The sequence below is a fragment of the Podarcis liolepis genome, assembly GCF_965112155.1.
Source record: "Podarcis liolepis genome assembly, chromosome: 8".
Taxonomy (NCBI): Eukaryota; Metazoa; Chordata; class Lepidosauria; order Squamata; family Lacertidae; genus Podarcis; species Podarcis liolepis.
Window position 1 is genome coordinate 7744936 of NC_139560.1, and position 14921 is coordinate 7759856.

General features: G+C 44.6%; 2 protein-coding genes across 2 annotated transcripts; one reads left to right on the forward strand and one right to left on the reverse strand.

The window, feature by feature from the left end:
- Nucleotides 1–1648: 1648 nt before the first annotated feature.
- LOC310713803 (mas-related G-protein coupled receptor member H-like) lies at nt 1649–2637 on the reverse strand (the record flags this gene model as incomplete). The annotated part of the gene is made up of 1 exon (XM_083518372.1): nt 1649–2637. One exon carries the CDS (start codon nt 2635–2637, stop codon nt 1672–1674), a length of 966 nt encoding a protein of 321 aa, XP_083374498.1. The 3' UTR covers nt 1649–1671.
- Nucleotides 2638–13394: 10757 nt separating this feature from the next.
- On the forward strand, nt 13395–14412 carry LOC310713804 (mas-related G-protein coupled receptor member H-like; the record flags this gene model as incomplete). Its single annotated transcript, XM_083518373.1, has 1 exon — nt 13395–14412. The coding sequence occupies one exon, from the start codon at nt 13395–13397 to the stop codon at nt 14373–14375; it is 981 nt and encodes a 326-aa protein (XP_083374499.1). The 3' UTR covers nt 14376–14412.
- Between the last annotated feature and the right edge of the window lie 509 nt (nt 14413–14921).

The window sequence follows — 14921 nt, forward strand, 5'->3', positions numbered from 1 at the left end:
CAGCAAGCTGCTTTTCCCATTATCTGTTTAAGGAAGAAACAGCTTTAAAAAGACTTCCCAGCTAGATGCTTTAAAAAGACTTCCCAGCTAGATGTTTTTTCTCCCATTTACCTCTGGCCTTAGAAAATACAGCTCAAGGTTTTAAGAGAGGCCCATGGTATCATTTTACTATTTGCCCATTCCTAATTATATTTATCTCTGCCTTTGTTATCTTCTGTAACATGTAGGGTCAATGTCCTGCTTTTAGTCTGTAATTTCAGCTTTTATGACTTTGAGAATTGTTTTCTGCTATCAATCAAAAGGGGGCCCCTTGTCTTAGGAGAATGGCCAAGGTTTTCTCTGCCTGGCATTGAAACATTTGAAAATCTTTTAGGCTCTCTCTAATATACAAGTCCTGATCAAACATTAATAAAATGCAGGCTTATGCCTGATGCCTCAGTAATGCTGGCCATGTGACCCAGAAAGCTGTCTGTGGACAAACACCGGCTCCCTCAGCCTGAAAGCGAGATGGGTGCCACAACCCCATAGTCACCTTTGACTAGACTTACCTGTCCAGGGGTCATTCAACCTTACCTTTACCTAATAAACACTTGGGATGCTTGCTGATCCTGTGTCTGCCACAGGCTTGTCCTTCAGATAACTAGAATCACCACCTTGTGAAAGTATTGTTTTAATACAAGTATTGCAACGACATGTTCAGGCAGTATACTATGAGGGAAATATACATGGTCAATTTGCAACATGTTTTGCCTTTAAACAGAAGTATGTTTACAAATCTCAACAGTTTACAAATCTCAACAAAAATAAATCAATATTAGGAATATTTTTTCCATGTGATGTAGACGCCAGTTCAACTGAAACATGGAGGTTATCTGTAATCAATGGAATGGAGGTTATCTGTGATCAATATGCCTAACGGTCTGAGAAGAATGTCAATCAACTCTACAGTGAGTCAGGTGCAGCAGGTGTGGCCATTTTCCCACTGTCTTGTGGAATCATTTGCAGTTGATGTGGCCTGATGAAGTGTGCAAGATACTTGCAGCTTTGCATCTGACAATGTGCCATTTGGATCCCTGCCCATCCTAGCTGGTGAATGCCAATGGAGAAGTGTGTGTGTGTCATTGGGTTCAGGGTTTAGCAAACACTTCATTGTATGATGGTGATAGTGCATTCCATTTTGGGATAAGGTAGTGGAAAGAGTCATTGTCAGGAGTATGGTCTCCCTCTCAAACGTGTCTGAAAGCTGTGCCTGTTCTCCCTGCCTTCCGTCTTCCTGGGAATTAATGACAGTTTAATCCCCTCCAGCTGTTCCTGGAGGTGACAGATTACCGCAATTTCAATCTGGTTCCAGGACTGAGACACAAGGAGCATGATGCTGCTTCTCTTGGCAGCTTTTGATAACATTGAACATGATATCCTGCTGCACCAGCTCTGTGGGATGGGTCAGATTTAGATAGTCACACTGAAGGCTGATCCTTCAGACCCCACAGCTACGCTCTATGTTTCTACAGGGCTATCCAAAGTCAATCTATTTGAGTTTTTACAAAGCACAAACAAGAATCCTTAGCACTAGAATGTGGAGCACAGAAGCTCTGTTGAATTTTATCTTGAGAGAAAGATTGGGTAGAAAAATACTGAATGAAGAATAAATAAACAACACATGCATAATAACTAGGTTTCCAGTTCCTCTCTACTCTCTCCCTCCTCCACAAAGATCTTCTTTAGTATACTCTCCATGCTTCTCCTAGTATTGTCCCCCCTCTGTCTCCCAACCAGGAAATAGATCAATGGATTAACACTGCTGTTTAGGCAGGCACAGAAGTAACCATAACGCATAATATGGGAGGGCAAGTGCTGATTAAGAACTTTCATACAGGAAAAAACATTCAGTGGGAAAGAAAAAATGAGAAAGAAGAATAGAGTCAGCAAGATGGCTACCAAACGTTTTCCTCGCTGGTATGGTTGTGATTTAAAATAGACTTTGATGAACAGAGTCAGAGTGGAGATAGTTAAGAGTGGGAGACAAATGATGCCATTTATGAAGAACTGCAAGTGTTTTAGGAAATAATATGTAAATTCATGTGTCAAGAAAAGAGTGAAGTGAATTGCAGGGAGAAGAAAGGACAGGACCCACAACAGGGCAGAGACAGTGCTGGATAAGTGTGTTGGCCGGTGACATCGATACCAAAGTGGGAAGAGGACAGACACACACCTGTCAATGCTGATGGCTGTCAGCAGAAATTGGCCAACACTGTACGTGAATAGGAAGAGGTCATTGAACAATACACTTATAAGATCACGATACAAATTAGTTATGCTCCAGTATATTAGTAGAATACTTTCAACAATGAGCAACCCAAAGTCAGCAGCGGACAGGTTCACAATGTAAGTTGAGAAAGTGCTCCTCTTAATGCGGACGCCAAGCAGCCAGATGACAGTCCCGTTGCCCCACAGCCCAAACATGATGAAGGGAAGGGTGATGGGGAAAAAAATATATGTTTCTAAATTATATTTAGCAATCGATCCCGGATCATCATTGTTGGTACCATTGTCTGGAAACTCTGTGCAGTTGTATGTCGCTGGATATCCTTTGCTGACATCCAAACGAAGCAAGGATGGCTGAATGAAATTAGCCATTCTGTTCAAATTTTGCTTTCAGGTTCTTCTGCTGTAGAATCGCCTCCTAAAAGAACAGAGGGAGGGAGGGGTGGAGTCAGTCCCTGTTACTGATCTGGACAAATACCGTATTTTTTGCTCTATAAGACACACTTTTTCCCTCCTAAAAAGTAAGGGGAAATGTGTGTGCATCTTATGGAGTGAATGCAGGCTGCGCAGCTATCCCAGAAGCCAGAACAGCAAGTCAGATTTTTTTTCCTTGTTTTCTTCCTCCAAAAACTAGGTGCGTCTTATAGAGCGGAAACTACGGTAGATGCCAGGTAAGGCTGGCATGTTTGCCTCATTTATGGAATGGGTTTGAAAATCCATAACTGATAGTTTTAAATGGAAGTACTGGTGGGCAAGAGAGTGAGGAGCTTTTTCTCTGGTTGTTCCATGTCTCTGGGACACTTTCCTTGTCGGCTTTGCTCCATTTCTTTTTAAAGGCTATGTCAGCAACATTTTAGAAAAGCAACATTATTCAGCTGTGGGGGCATTTTACTGCTGATTTTATGAGCAATGTTTGTAGAATTTATTTGGATAAGAAGAGTTTGGATTTGATATCCCGCTTTATCACTACCCTAAGGAGTCTCAAAGCGGCTAACATTCTCCTTCCCTTTCCTCCCCCACAACAAACACTCTGTGAGGTGAGTGGGGCTGAGAGACTTCAAAGAAGTGTGACTAGCCCAAGGTCACCCAGCAGCTGCATGTGGAGGAGTGGAGACGCGAACCCGGTTCCCCAGATTACGAGTCTGCCACTCTTAACCACTACACCACACTGGCTTTTGGAGTTTGGGGAGGCTAATTTATTCTGTTACTTTGTCAGTAGGTAAATTAACTTAGATGACTTTTTGTTCAGAAAGTGCGTGCGCGCGCGCACCCACCCACCCACCCACACACACACACAGACACACACACAAACACATGTGGATTTCCATGTCACCATCAGACCCCATTATACAGGTGCGTACTTCCCTGCCACCTCATTCTTCTTTAGTTCCCTTCTTCCTATTCTCCTTCTGGCTTGCCATTAGGATGAAAAAGACGCAGATTCCTTAGCAAAATTAGATTCCTTTCTGTGTCTCCCTTAGTCTCCATTTTCTCTTCTTTTCCTGTTACCTCCTTACCTCCAGTTTCCCTTTACCATGCTTCATCCCTCCTTATGCCCCAGGGACCCAGCAACATCTCCCCAACGATTTCCTTCAAACTTCTGTAGAAGTATTGAGAGACTTCAGAACCCTTTGAATTTTTCTGCAGCCTCATTTCCAGTCTGTCTGAGCCCACCAGGTTGATTAGAACGCAACCCAGGAGGCAGCTCAACAGCCGTAGCCTCCATGATCTCCAGAAACCCAACATTTCACATGAAACCCTCCCTTTGCTTTAGGATACTTACTTCCCCCCTTTCAGTATACAAAGTTTTCCATGTTGTTGTTGGCATTTGTCAGTCTCAGGAGACAATGGAGTGTTCCTTTGGGGGTGAAGTCAAACCAATGGAAAATTACAGCACCTGCTGTGGTTGTAGAGACTGATATGGGAGAGACCCATTTCACTGCAGGTGGGGCAGATGAAGGGATATGCTGTTACTTACATTGTCTGTACAAAACACAGAGGGACCCTGAAATCGTTCTCATATTTACTCCATTGAATTAGGGTTCACTCCTAACTATATATGCATAGCCTGTTACTGGGGCTCTTGACAAAAAGCCTTTCCCTCCTTGTCTCTCTCAGGCAACTCAAACTCCTCCATTGAGATATAAAAGGAGATAACGCAATCGTGTAACTTTTTAAGCACCAGTGTTCTGGGGGTTGGTTTTTTGCTCAACTTTTGTTGTGCTATATTCCTTCCAGACAGCAATAGTGTGGTAGCATTTGGGAAGTATGACAGGACAGCTCATAAAGCAGAATAAACCCAAAAGTTATCCACTATTTTTGTAGGAAGATCATGCTGCAGAAAGCAGCCATGTCAAAATATTTAGTCTGCCAGGGGCTGAAGACACAAGTTTAATGTCAACTGTGAAAAATATAACTTGGAAAGGAAGGGACTTAAAAATGGTTTTTTTTCTTCCTCTTAGTAAGGAAAACAGCTAAGGGATTCAGCCAAAAGCTTTAGAGCCCTTTTACTCTCTTTTTTTGAGGAGGGGTATGGTGGAACCCCTTCATGGATCACTGCCTTGCTGTGGCGAAGGGGCTTGAATAACTCAGAGAAGCTATGAGCTATGCCGTGCAGGGCCACCCAAGATGGACAGGTCATAGTGGAGAGTTTTGACCAAACGTGATCCACCTGGAGCAGGAACCGGCAAGCCACTCCAGTATCCCTGCCAAGAAAACTCCATGGACAAAGAAGACAGGAGTGCCTGGCGTGCTCTGGTCCATGGGGTCACGAAGAGTCGGACACGACTAAACAACTAAACAACAATGGTGGAACAAAGAAAGGGAGACTGAAATAGAGCCAAGAGCTACTGCAGAAGATAATTTCCCATCAAGAAAAGATTTCATGCACAGAAAGTCCTACCTTTGTCCAATCTTATCTGTTTTCCAGGAAAAGAGAGGAGAGAGACTTGTGATATTCCGTTTCCAGAATTTCAGAGTCTCGGTCACAACCTCTTCTCTGCATTCAACACATATTGTACATCCACCACTGAACACAAAATCTTGAGCAGATAATGTCAGGGAGTGCTTTGCGTTCAATAAGAGCAGGGGTGCAGCATTCATATCCTGTTAAAATGTTCATAGCCATTAGTTGGTGTCCCAATTAGTCATGAGCAGGTTTCTATTTTCCCAACTTAAATACTTCAGCAATTTCCTGTGTGTTCAGGAAATCACTTATCCAAGTCTCCAGAGACATATGCACTTTATACTTGCAGGTGTTTTGAGGGCTCTTACTCATCCTCAGAGCTTTGGTTTAGCCTGCAGAATGTCCTGGATTCACCCAGTGGCAGCTCCGGGTAGGGATAGGAATGATTCCTGCCAATATCCCTGCTGGTCAGTGTCAGCAATCTGAGCTAGGTAGAATAATGGTCTGACCTTGTACAAGGCAGTTTCCTATATTTATTTATTCAGAGTTTTGAACATATACATGGGAATTGAGAACTGATGTGTGTATGGTCGGGCTGGGTACCAAAATAGACTGAAGAAGAGATGTAGACAAAGGTGTCCAGAGACTTTGCAATAAAGGTTGCCTTTGAGGAGGAGCTTGAAGGATAGGAAATGTGTGAGGACACCAAAGAGAAGGAGGAAAAAAAGCAAAAAGAAAGGATGTGATGTGTTAGTGCTGGTGCAAGACATTTTGCTGCCTGAAGCAGAGGACCAAATGTCACTCTTAAAGTCTTGCTGCCCCTTTTCCTGCCTTCATCCTTCCCTTTCACCCTATCCTGTGTGAGTGTCTGAGGGCCCTGCTCTTGCCACTTACCACCTGGCCCGAGGCGGGGCCTGAAGCCTCATAAGGACTGCTGTGCTCTGCTGCCCAGGAGGACTCTCCTGTGTGAGTGTCTGGGGGCCCTGCTCCTTCCTGCCACTTACCACCTGGCCCAGGGCAGGACCTGACAGGCCTCACTAGGACAGTTGCTGTTACTGCTGGAGGGGTGCAGAGTGTTTTTAAAATGTTTTTAAAAAATTCTTTTGAATTTTTTGTAAGTGGGGGGGTTGGGTGGATGTTTATTGGGCCTGGGAATTTGTTTGATTTTATGTTTTTGTAATTTTTACTGTTTTTTGTTTGTATTGTTCTATTGGTTTGGCTGGGGCATGTTCCACAGGGGGGGATGCACTGGGACAACCGATCTCAGTGATCACGGGTAGGAGGAGGAGTTACGCTAAGACCAGACCATGTCATTACAGAGGAGGCAGGTTTAGTTGTTGTCTGAGGACTATTCCTGCCTCCGGGTTTGGTCCTGACCGGATGGATACTAGAATCAGCAAGGGATACCCACATGACCTGAAGGTGCTGCTGTGCAATGCCAGGTCAATGATTCATAAGACCACTGCCATCCATGACTTGATCATGGATGGAGGACTTGACCTGGCATGTGTGACAGAGACTTGGTTGGATGAAGCAGATGGGCCTGTCCTTGCCGCTGCCTGTCCACCAGGTTTCTCTTACGCACAGCAACCCAGGTCATGTGGGCGGGGAGGGGGGGTTGCAGTGATTTTTAGGAAGTCATTAGTTTGCACCAGGCGTCCTATTGGGAAGACCCAGTTTTCCGAGTGCATGTTCTGGAAGTTGGGCAATAGGAGCAGTACAGGATTCCTTTTGGTGTACCGACCTCCCCGCTGCACCAAGGATTCCCTGCCTGAGCTGCTTCAGGTTGTGGCGGATGTTCTCCTGGAGACACCTATCTTGGTTGTCCTAGGGGATTTTAACATCCATGCCGACACGACCTTACAAGGGGCTGCTCGGGACTTCGTGGAAAGCATGGCCTCCATGGGGCTGTCCCTGAATAAGTCTGGCCCAACCCATAGCCGCGGACATGCCTTGGACCTGGTGTTTACCTCTATGGATGTTGGTGATCTGACACTAAGTAAAAGCGAAATGAAAGAAGTGCCATGGTCAGATCACTTCCTGGTGCAACTGGACTTCTCTGCGACCCATCCCCTCTGCAGGGAGGTGGGACCAATTCGGATGGTCCGCCCCCGCCACTTAATGGATCCAAATGGTTTCCAGAGAGTGGTAGGGGATGCTTTATCCCATGTTGATGGCCTTTCAGCCGATTCCCTGGTGGCCCGCTGGAATGTGGAGTTAACCAGGGCCATTGACTGTTTGGCTCCAAAGCGCCCTCTCCGATTGCATGGTGCCCGGACAGCCCCGTGGTTTTCCATGGATCTGAGGGCAATGAAACAATCGTTGAGACGGCTAGAGCGCTGGTGGCGGATAACGCATTCCGAATCTGACCGGACACAGGTTAGAGCTCAACGTCGAGCCTACCAAGTGGCGATAGCGACGGCGAAGAAGACTTTCTTCGCCGCCTCTATTGCATCTGCAGAAAACAGCAGCAGGAAACTTTTTCAGGTGGTTCACAATTTAGCGGAACCACCTGCGACATCTGGGCCCAGTACGGGCCACATGATCTCCTGCAATGATTTTGCAAAGTTTTTTGCAGATAAAATTGCTCAGATTCGGGAAGAAGTAGACTCCACCGTGGGAGCAGGGCCAGGGCGGGAGAGTGCTAGAGTCCTGTCTAGTCAAGTTGCGTAGGATCAATTCCAACCTGTTACCTCCGAGGATGTGGACAGTCTGCTTGGACGAGTGAAGCCAACCACCTGTCTCCTGGATCCTTGCCCATCCTGGCTTATAAAAGCTAGGCGGGAAGGACTGGGCGATGGGCTTCGTGGGGTGGTGAATGCTTCCCTCCGTGAGGGAGCCTTCCCAGACCCGCTGAAAGAGGCGGTTATTAAACCGCTTCTTAAAATACCATCTTTAGATGCGGCCACGATGGCCAATTATCGCCCAGTCTCAAATCTTCCATTCTTGGGCAAGGTGATTGAGCGAGTGGTTGCTGAACAACTCCAGGCACGCCTGGAAGAAGTGGACCATTTGGATCCCTTCCAGTCGGGATTCAGGCCTCATCATGGGACTGAAACTGCCTTGGTCGCACTGGTTGATGATCTCCGGCGGGCTAGGGACAAAGGTGAGAGCTGTTTCCTAGTTCTGCTGGATCTCTCAGCGGCGTTTGATACCATCGACCATAACATCCTTCTGGACCGTCTTGAGGGGCTGGGAGCTGGGGGCACTGTTATACAGTGGTTCCGCTCCTTCCTCCTGGGCCGTGTTCAGAAAGTGGGGGGGGGGATGAGTGTTCAGACCCCTGGGCTCTCACTTGTGGGGTGCCTCAGGGTTCTGTGCTCTCCCCCATGCTTTTCAACATTTACATGCAGCCACTGAGAGAGATCATCAGGAGGTTTGGGCGGGGTGTTCATCAGTATGCGGATGATACCCAGCTCTACCTCTCTTTTAAATCAGAACCAGTGAAGGCGGTGAAGGTCCTGTGTGAGTGTCTGGAAGCAGTTGGAGGATGGATGGCGGCTAACAGATTGAGGTTGAATCCTGACAAGACAGAAGTACTGTTTTGGGGGGACAGGAGGCGAGCAGGTGTGGAGGATTCCCTGGTCCTGAATGGGGTAACTGTGCCCCTGAAGGACCAGGTGCGCAGCCTGGGAGTCATTTTGGACTCACAGCTGTCCATGGAGGCACAGGTCAAATCTGTATCCAGGGCAGCTGTTTACCAGCTCCATCTGGTACGTAGGCTGAGACCCTATCTGCCTGCGGACTGTCTCGCCAGAGTGGTACATGCTCTGGTTATCTCCCGCTTGGACTACTGCAATGTGCTCTACGTGGGGCTACCTTTGAAGGTGACCCGGAAACTACAACTAATCCAGAATGCGGCAGCTAGACTGGTGACTGGGAGCGGCCGCCAAGACCATATAACACTGGTCTTGAAAGACCTACATTGGCTTCCAGTACGTTTCAGAGCACAATTCAAAGTGTTGGTGCTGACCTTTAAAGCCCTAAACGGCCTCGGTCCAGTATATCTGAAGGAGCGTCTCCTCCCCCATCATTCTGCCCGGACACTGAGGTCCAGCTCCGAGGGCCTTCTGGCGGTTCCCTCACTGCGAGAGGCCAAGTTACAGGGAACCAGGCAGAGGGCGTTCTCGGTAGTGGTGCCCGCCCTGTGGAACGCCCTCCCATCAGATGTCAAAGCGATAAACAACTACTTGACAACTACTTGACATTCAGAAGACATCTGAAGGCAGCCCTGTTCAGGGAAGTTTTTAATATGTGACATTTTAGTGTATTTTTCATCTTTGTTGGAAGCCGCCCAGAGTGGCTGGGGAAACCCAGCCAGATGGGCGGGGTACAATTATTATTATTATTATTATTATTATTATTATTATTATTATTATTATTATTATTTCTGTCATGAGAAGGGCCTTCCTTACCTTCCTGCACTCTCTCCTGCCATGCATAGAATTTGTGTAGCTTGCACCTGGGAGCAAAGAGGCTTGAGAAATTTCAAGTATCCTACTTTTATCCAAACAGAAATCTCTGCTTACAAGTGGCAGTAGATTGGCTGTATGTATTCCCTTGTAGGAGGTTTCCCAGAAAAAAAATGAGGTCCTCTTGCTGGAAAAAAGGTTCTGTATCCCTACTGTACCATCATCCTGCTCTTTCCAGCCCATTAGCTGGGCTTTCTTTCCCCGAGTGTTTTGGAAATCTCCCGCGTGGGGAGCAAAGTGCTTCCCAGTGCTTAAAACTTACTTGGAGGCTTCTGAAGTGTAATGGAGCCTTTCAAAGCACTTTTGTATATTTTACAAATGGAGCTGTTAGTGTGCATGATCACAATCCCCTAAAGACTATATTGACAACCCAGTGACAATCGTTTTTTCACTTATCACATGACAATGGCAAACAGATTAAGCATAAATGAAGGCAAGCAGGCACATTCCAGCACATCTTGTCATGAGCTCTTAAATGCATTGAATGCTTCCTCAAGACTTGGGAGTTGCATTGGTGTCTGCAAATCTTCTGGTTCCAGCACAGGATTACTTACTTCTGGTTCTCTCTCTATCTCAATATCTGATCCAACGTTAGTCACAGGTAAGCGAAAAGCTCATGTTAGAAATTCTTTGCTTGCAAGAGCAGAAAAAGGAGTAATTACTGTGGCAGAATTAATTTTTAATTTTTTATTATTATTATTATTAAAATGCACAGCTTCGATCCCTGGGGTTAAAAGGTTCAAAGATAACACAGCTGTGAAAGATTCTGTATGAGGTTTTAGGAACAGAAAAGAATAGGAAGCTGCCTCCTAAAATTCAGTCCATTTATTTATTTACACCCACCTTTACTCCAATGAATTCAAGGTGGTGTACATGGTTCGTCTTGCTCCTCCTTTTATCCTCACAACCAACCTGTGAGATAGGTCAGGTTGAAGGACTCTGTTCCGAGGTTATCCAGTGAGTTTTATGTCTGTGCGAAAATTTGAAGGCTGGTCTCCCAGATCTTACTCCTAAAACTTCAAAAGGGAGCACCCCAGAATGAATGGGCAGAGACTATGTGTTCACATCTGTACATCTGATGGCTCCACAAGTTCTCCAGATGGCTGTGTGGAGGTCAGAGACAGGATCTACTTTGACAAATATACTTTCCCTCCTATGCTCTCACTGAATGCATGACGGGTGAAGAGGGGGCTAATATAAGGGATATGCTCAAGTATGTAATTTATTTCTCCCTCACTGAGTTCTGTTTCAATTACCTGGATCTTATTTCTTTTCTTAAATAAAAGAAATATGAGATAGGCCTTTATTGCTGTCAATTGCCTGGTTATGTCCACTTTTTACAGTAAAATGAATACCTCTAGCAGTCTCTTGCTTATCTCAGTAAACCAGTTTCACCACTTTTTTCAGAGTGGTGACTTCAGAGGCGTATTGCCCCACACACAGGAGGCAGAATATAAATTGATCATCCATTGATGTGTTCAGTCCTCTTTTAAAGTCATCCAGGTTGGTGGCCATTAGTATATACTTTGGGAGCAGATTCCATGGTTTATGTATCTACTTTTCAGAGAAGTATTTTCTTTTGCCTCTCTTGAATTGTCCAGCATTCAGATGAAATAGATGGCCCTAGTATTATAGGAGAGTGAGAAAAATAATAATATGACATTATAAATTATTATTATTATTATTATTATTATTATTATTGTTGTTGTTGTTGTTGTTGTTATTATTATTATTATTATTATTATTATTATTATTATTATTATTATTATTAAAATTTGTATACTACCCTATACTCACCTATACAACCCTAAGTTCTTACATTTGTTATAATATTGCATGCTTTTAGTGCTTTTTTGTACATCCATAATGCCAGTTTCAGCATGAAAATTTAGAAGCTTTTTATGATTCTATTCAATAAATGCATCTCACCTGATCAATTCAGAGTCATTTCCCCCCTACTGCTTGCAAGCCCACTTTTTCCAAGAGTGATATTCTAGGGTAGTGCAAAAAATAATCTCCTCCTAAATTTGCAGGTGATTGTATTGGCAATCCAGTGAGAATTGTTTTTGTCTTGTCACTGGCAAACTGATTAAGCATAAATGAAGGCAAATGGGCACATTGCTGTACATCTTGAACTGAGCTTTTAAATGCATTGAATGTTTCCTCAAGACTTGGGAGTGGCATTGATGTCTGCAAATCTTCTGGTTGTTTATTGCAGCACAGGAATATCTACTGCTGGTTTTTTCTCTCTCCATCATGATATCTGATCCAATGTTTGTCACAGGTAAGCGAAAAGCTCAAGTTAGAAATTCTTGCCTGCTTATTTCCACTTTTTACAATAAAATGAATACCTCTAGCCGTCTCTTGCTTATCTCAGTAAACCAGTTTCATCTTGTTCCATGTTCCCCATTTCTGTTTTGCCTTTTCCAGTAGGACAGGGAGTGCACTGAGCCTGATGTTGTACTAAATCAAGCACTGAGAATCTCCAAACCCATGGACGAATTTAGTCCTAGCCAGGTTCATAATTTGGCCAGTGAAACTGCAAAGGAACAACCCGGAGCCTTGGAGCAAGCTCCCCGTTGTTCATTGGCAAGTGGAGATGGCTCCAATGCATGACCCAAAAATCTTTGTACCTCTATCAACAAGGGGTGGGGAACCTCCAGCCGATGGGCCAAATATGGCCTGTCAACCTTCTGCATTTAAATAATAATAAATTAATAATAATAATAATAATAATAATAATAATAATAATAATAATAATAATAATTTATTTATATCCCGCCCTCCCTGGCCAAAGCCGGGCTCAGAGTGGCTAACAACAGGAAAAATAGCACAGTTTACATAAAATCACAGCTAATTAATTAAAAAACATCCTAAAATCAATTCAGAATCAAATTAATGGCAACCATTGGGCTAGAGGTCTGTGAGGATTACAGAAGGAAGGAGGGGGTCAGATTGTGCCTTGGCCAAAGGCCTGGTGGTACAGCTCTGTCTTGAAGGCCCTGCGGAAAGATGTCAACTCCCGCAGGGCGCTAGTCTCTTGTGACAGAGTGTTCCACAAGATCGGGGCCATGGCTGAAAAAGCCCTGGCTCTGGTTGAGGCCAGCCAAACCTCCCTGTGGCCCGGAATCTCCAAGATGTTCTTATTTGAAGACTGTAAGGTCCTCTGTGGGAAATACCAGGAGAGGTGGTCCCATAGGTGCAAGGGTCCTAGTTTGTGTGAGGAAGAAAAGGTAGATCTTGATCAAAATGGGCTTAACTAACCATGCCTGCAAAGGCCCCTTGTGTAAATTCTGAGGCACCTGAGAACCACTTGTGATGCCAGGTGATTGACAGGTGGACTAACAGCACCCCATCCCTTGTGGTCTGCAGGACAGAGATGGGAGAGAAATTACTTCAGAAACCATGTGGCAGTACAGCTTTCTGCTGGATTAGAAATGTCCTAATCTTCTGCATCCTCGGGGGCGGGGGGCTATAGGGCAGGAGGCTCCCACCACTCCTCTTCATCCAGCCACGCCCTGACATTAGGTTTGTTACTGAAGAGGTAGCCTGAACTCGAGATGAGCCATTTCACCTTAAAAATTAACTCTCATATTAGGAATTAACTCAAGAATTAACTCACAAAGACAAGGAAGAGTAGGCTGAAAAGCTTTAGTTTCATCTTTATTCAATAGCAAAGACTAATTCTACCCTCTCCACCCCCAGCAGACATATCTACACAAGAAGAAGCGCAACAGCAACGACTGAGTACAATGGCCAGTTTCAGCCCAATGCCCCTGTCTCCTTTCAATGCTAAAGAAGACTTTAATGGAGAAGACAATGCAACTGGGTCCTCCAACAATAGTAGTTATGATTATCCAGAATGGAATTTGTATATGTACAGAGAAGGATATATTTTGTCTATACTCACAATTTTAATTTGCATTTTGGGGCTTTTGGGGAATGGGACTGTCGTCTGGCTGCTTAGCTTCTGCATTAAGAGGAACTCTTTCACCATTTACATCCTGAACCTCTCTGTTGCGGACTTGGGTGTAGTCACAGCTAACTTTTTTATGGAAATAATTTGGTTTGCAACAGGAGACTATTATGGACCTCTGTATGATTTTCTACAAGATGTCTTTCAATTAATGTTCAGTGCTGGTCAATATCTACTGACAGCCATCAGCATTGACAGGTGTGTGTCAGTCCTCTTCCCAATTTGGCATCGATGCCACCGGCCAGCAAATTTGTCCACCATTTTGTGTTCCATAATATGGGTACTTTCTAGCCTTCTCTGTGGAATTACCTTCACACTCTATCTGACTGAAAATGTGCACAGTATTACCATGAAACGTTACCAGTATACTGTGAATGGCATCCTTTGCCTCCCGCTCATGACTATCTCAACTCTAATTCTCTGCCTCAAGGTCTCCTTCAAATCGCAACAGCGAAGGCGGGGTAAAACTCTAATAGCCATCTTGCTTGCTCTTCTTTTCTTCATCATTTTTTCGTTTCCACTGAATGCCTATTACATCAGTCGTTATATTTTTGAATCAGACTCTCTCTTTTCTTCAATTTATGTCTACTTTTTTGCCTGCCTGAACAGCAGTGTTAACCCTTTGATCTATTTCCTGGTTGGCAGGCAGAAGAGAGGCAGACATAAGAAGAGCATGAAAGCCATACTCCAGAATGTTTTCAAGGAGGAGGAAAGCTCAACAGAGGAAGCAGAGACCTCTGTTGAAACAAAGTGCTAATGGTCCCAAAAGACCATCACTTTTATCTAGTTTATACTATGACATTCTACATTCTACTAAGCAGATGTCTATAACTTCAGGTTGCATTTCCTGTAGCCTACTTAGTTTGTATTCAGTATTCACATCTTGCTTGAGCTTATACAGGTGAGGTTGCAGTCTTTTCCTGTGACTGAAGATGGTTCCAAAAGCATTTGGCACAAACTCCACTAGTATGGCCAAAATTATTTTGACTTGGATTCTTAGAAAAAAGCTATGGTTTTCCCAGTAGTGATGTATGGAAGTGAGAGCTGGACCATAAAGAAGGCTGATCGCCGAAGAATTGATGTTTTTGAATTATGGTGCTGGAGGAGACGCTTGAGAGTCCCATGGACTGCAAGAAGATCAAACGTATTCATTCTTAAGGAAATCAGCCCTGAGTGCTCACTGGAAGGACAGGTCGTGAAGCTGAGGCTCCAGTACTTTGGCCACCTCATGAGAAGAGAAGACTCCCTGGAAAAGACCCTGATGTTGGGAAAGATGGAGGGCACAAGGAGAAGGGGACGACAG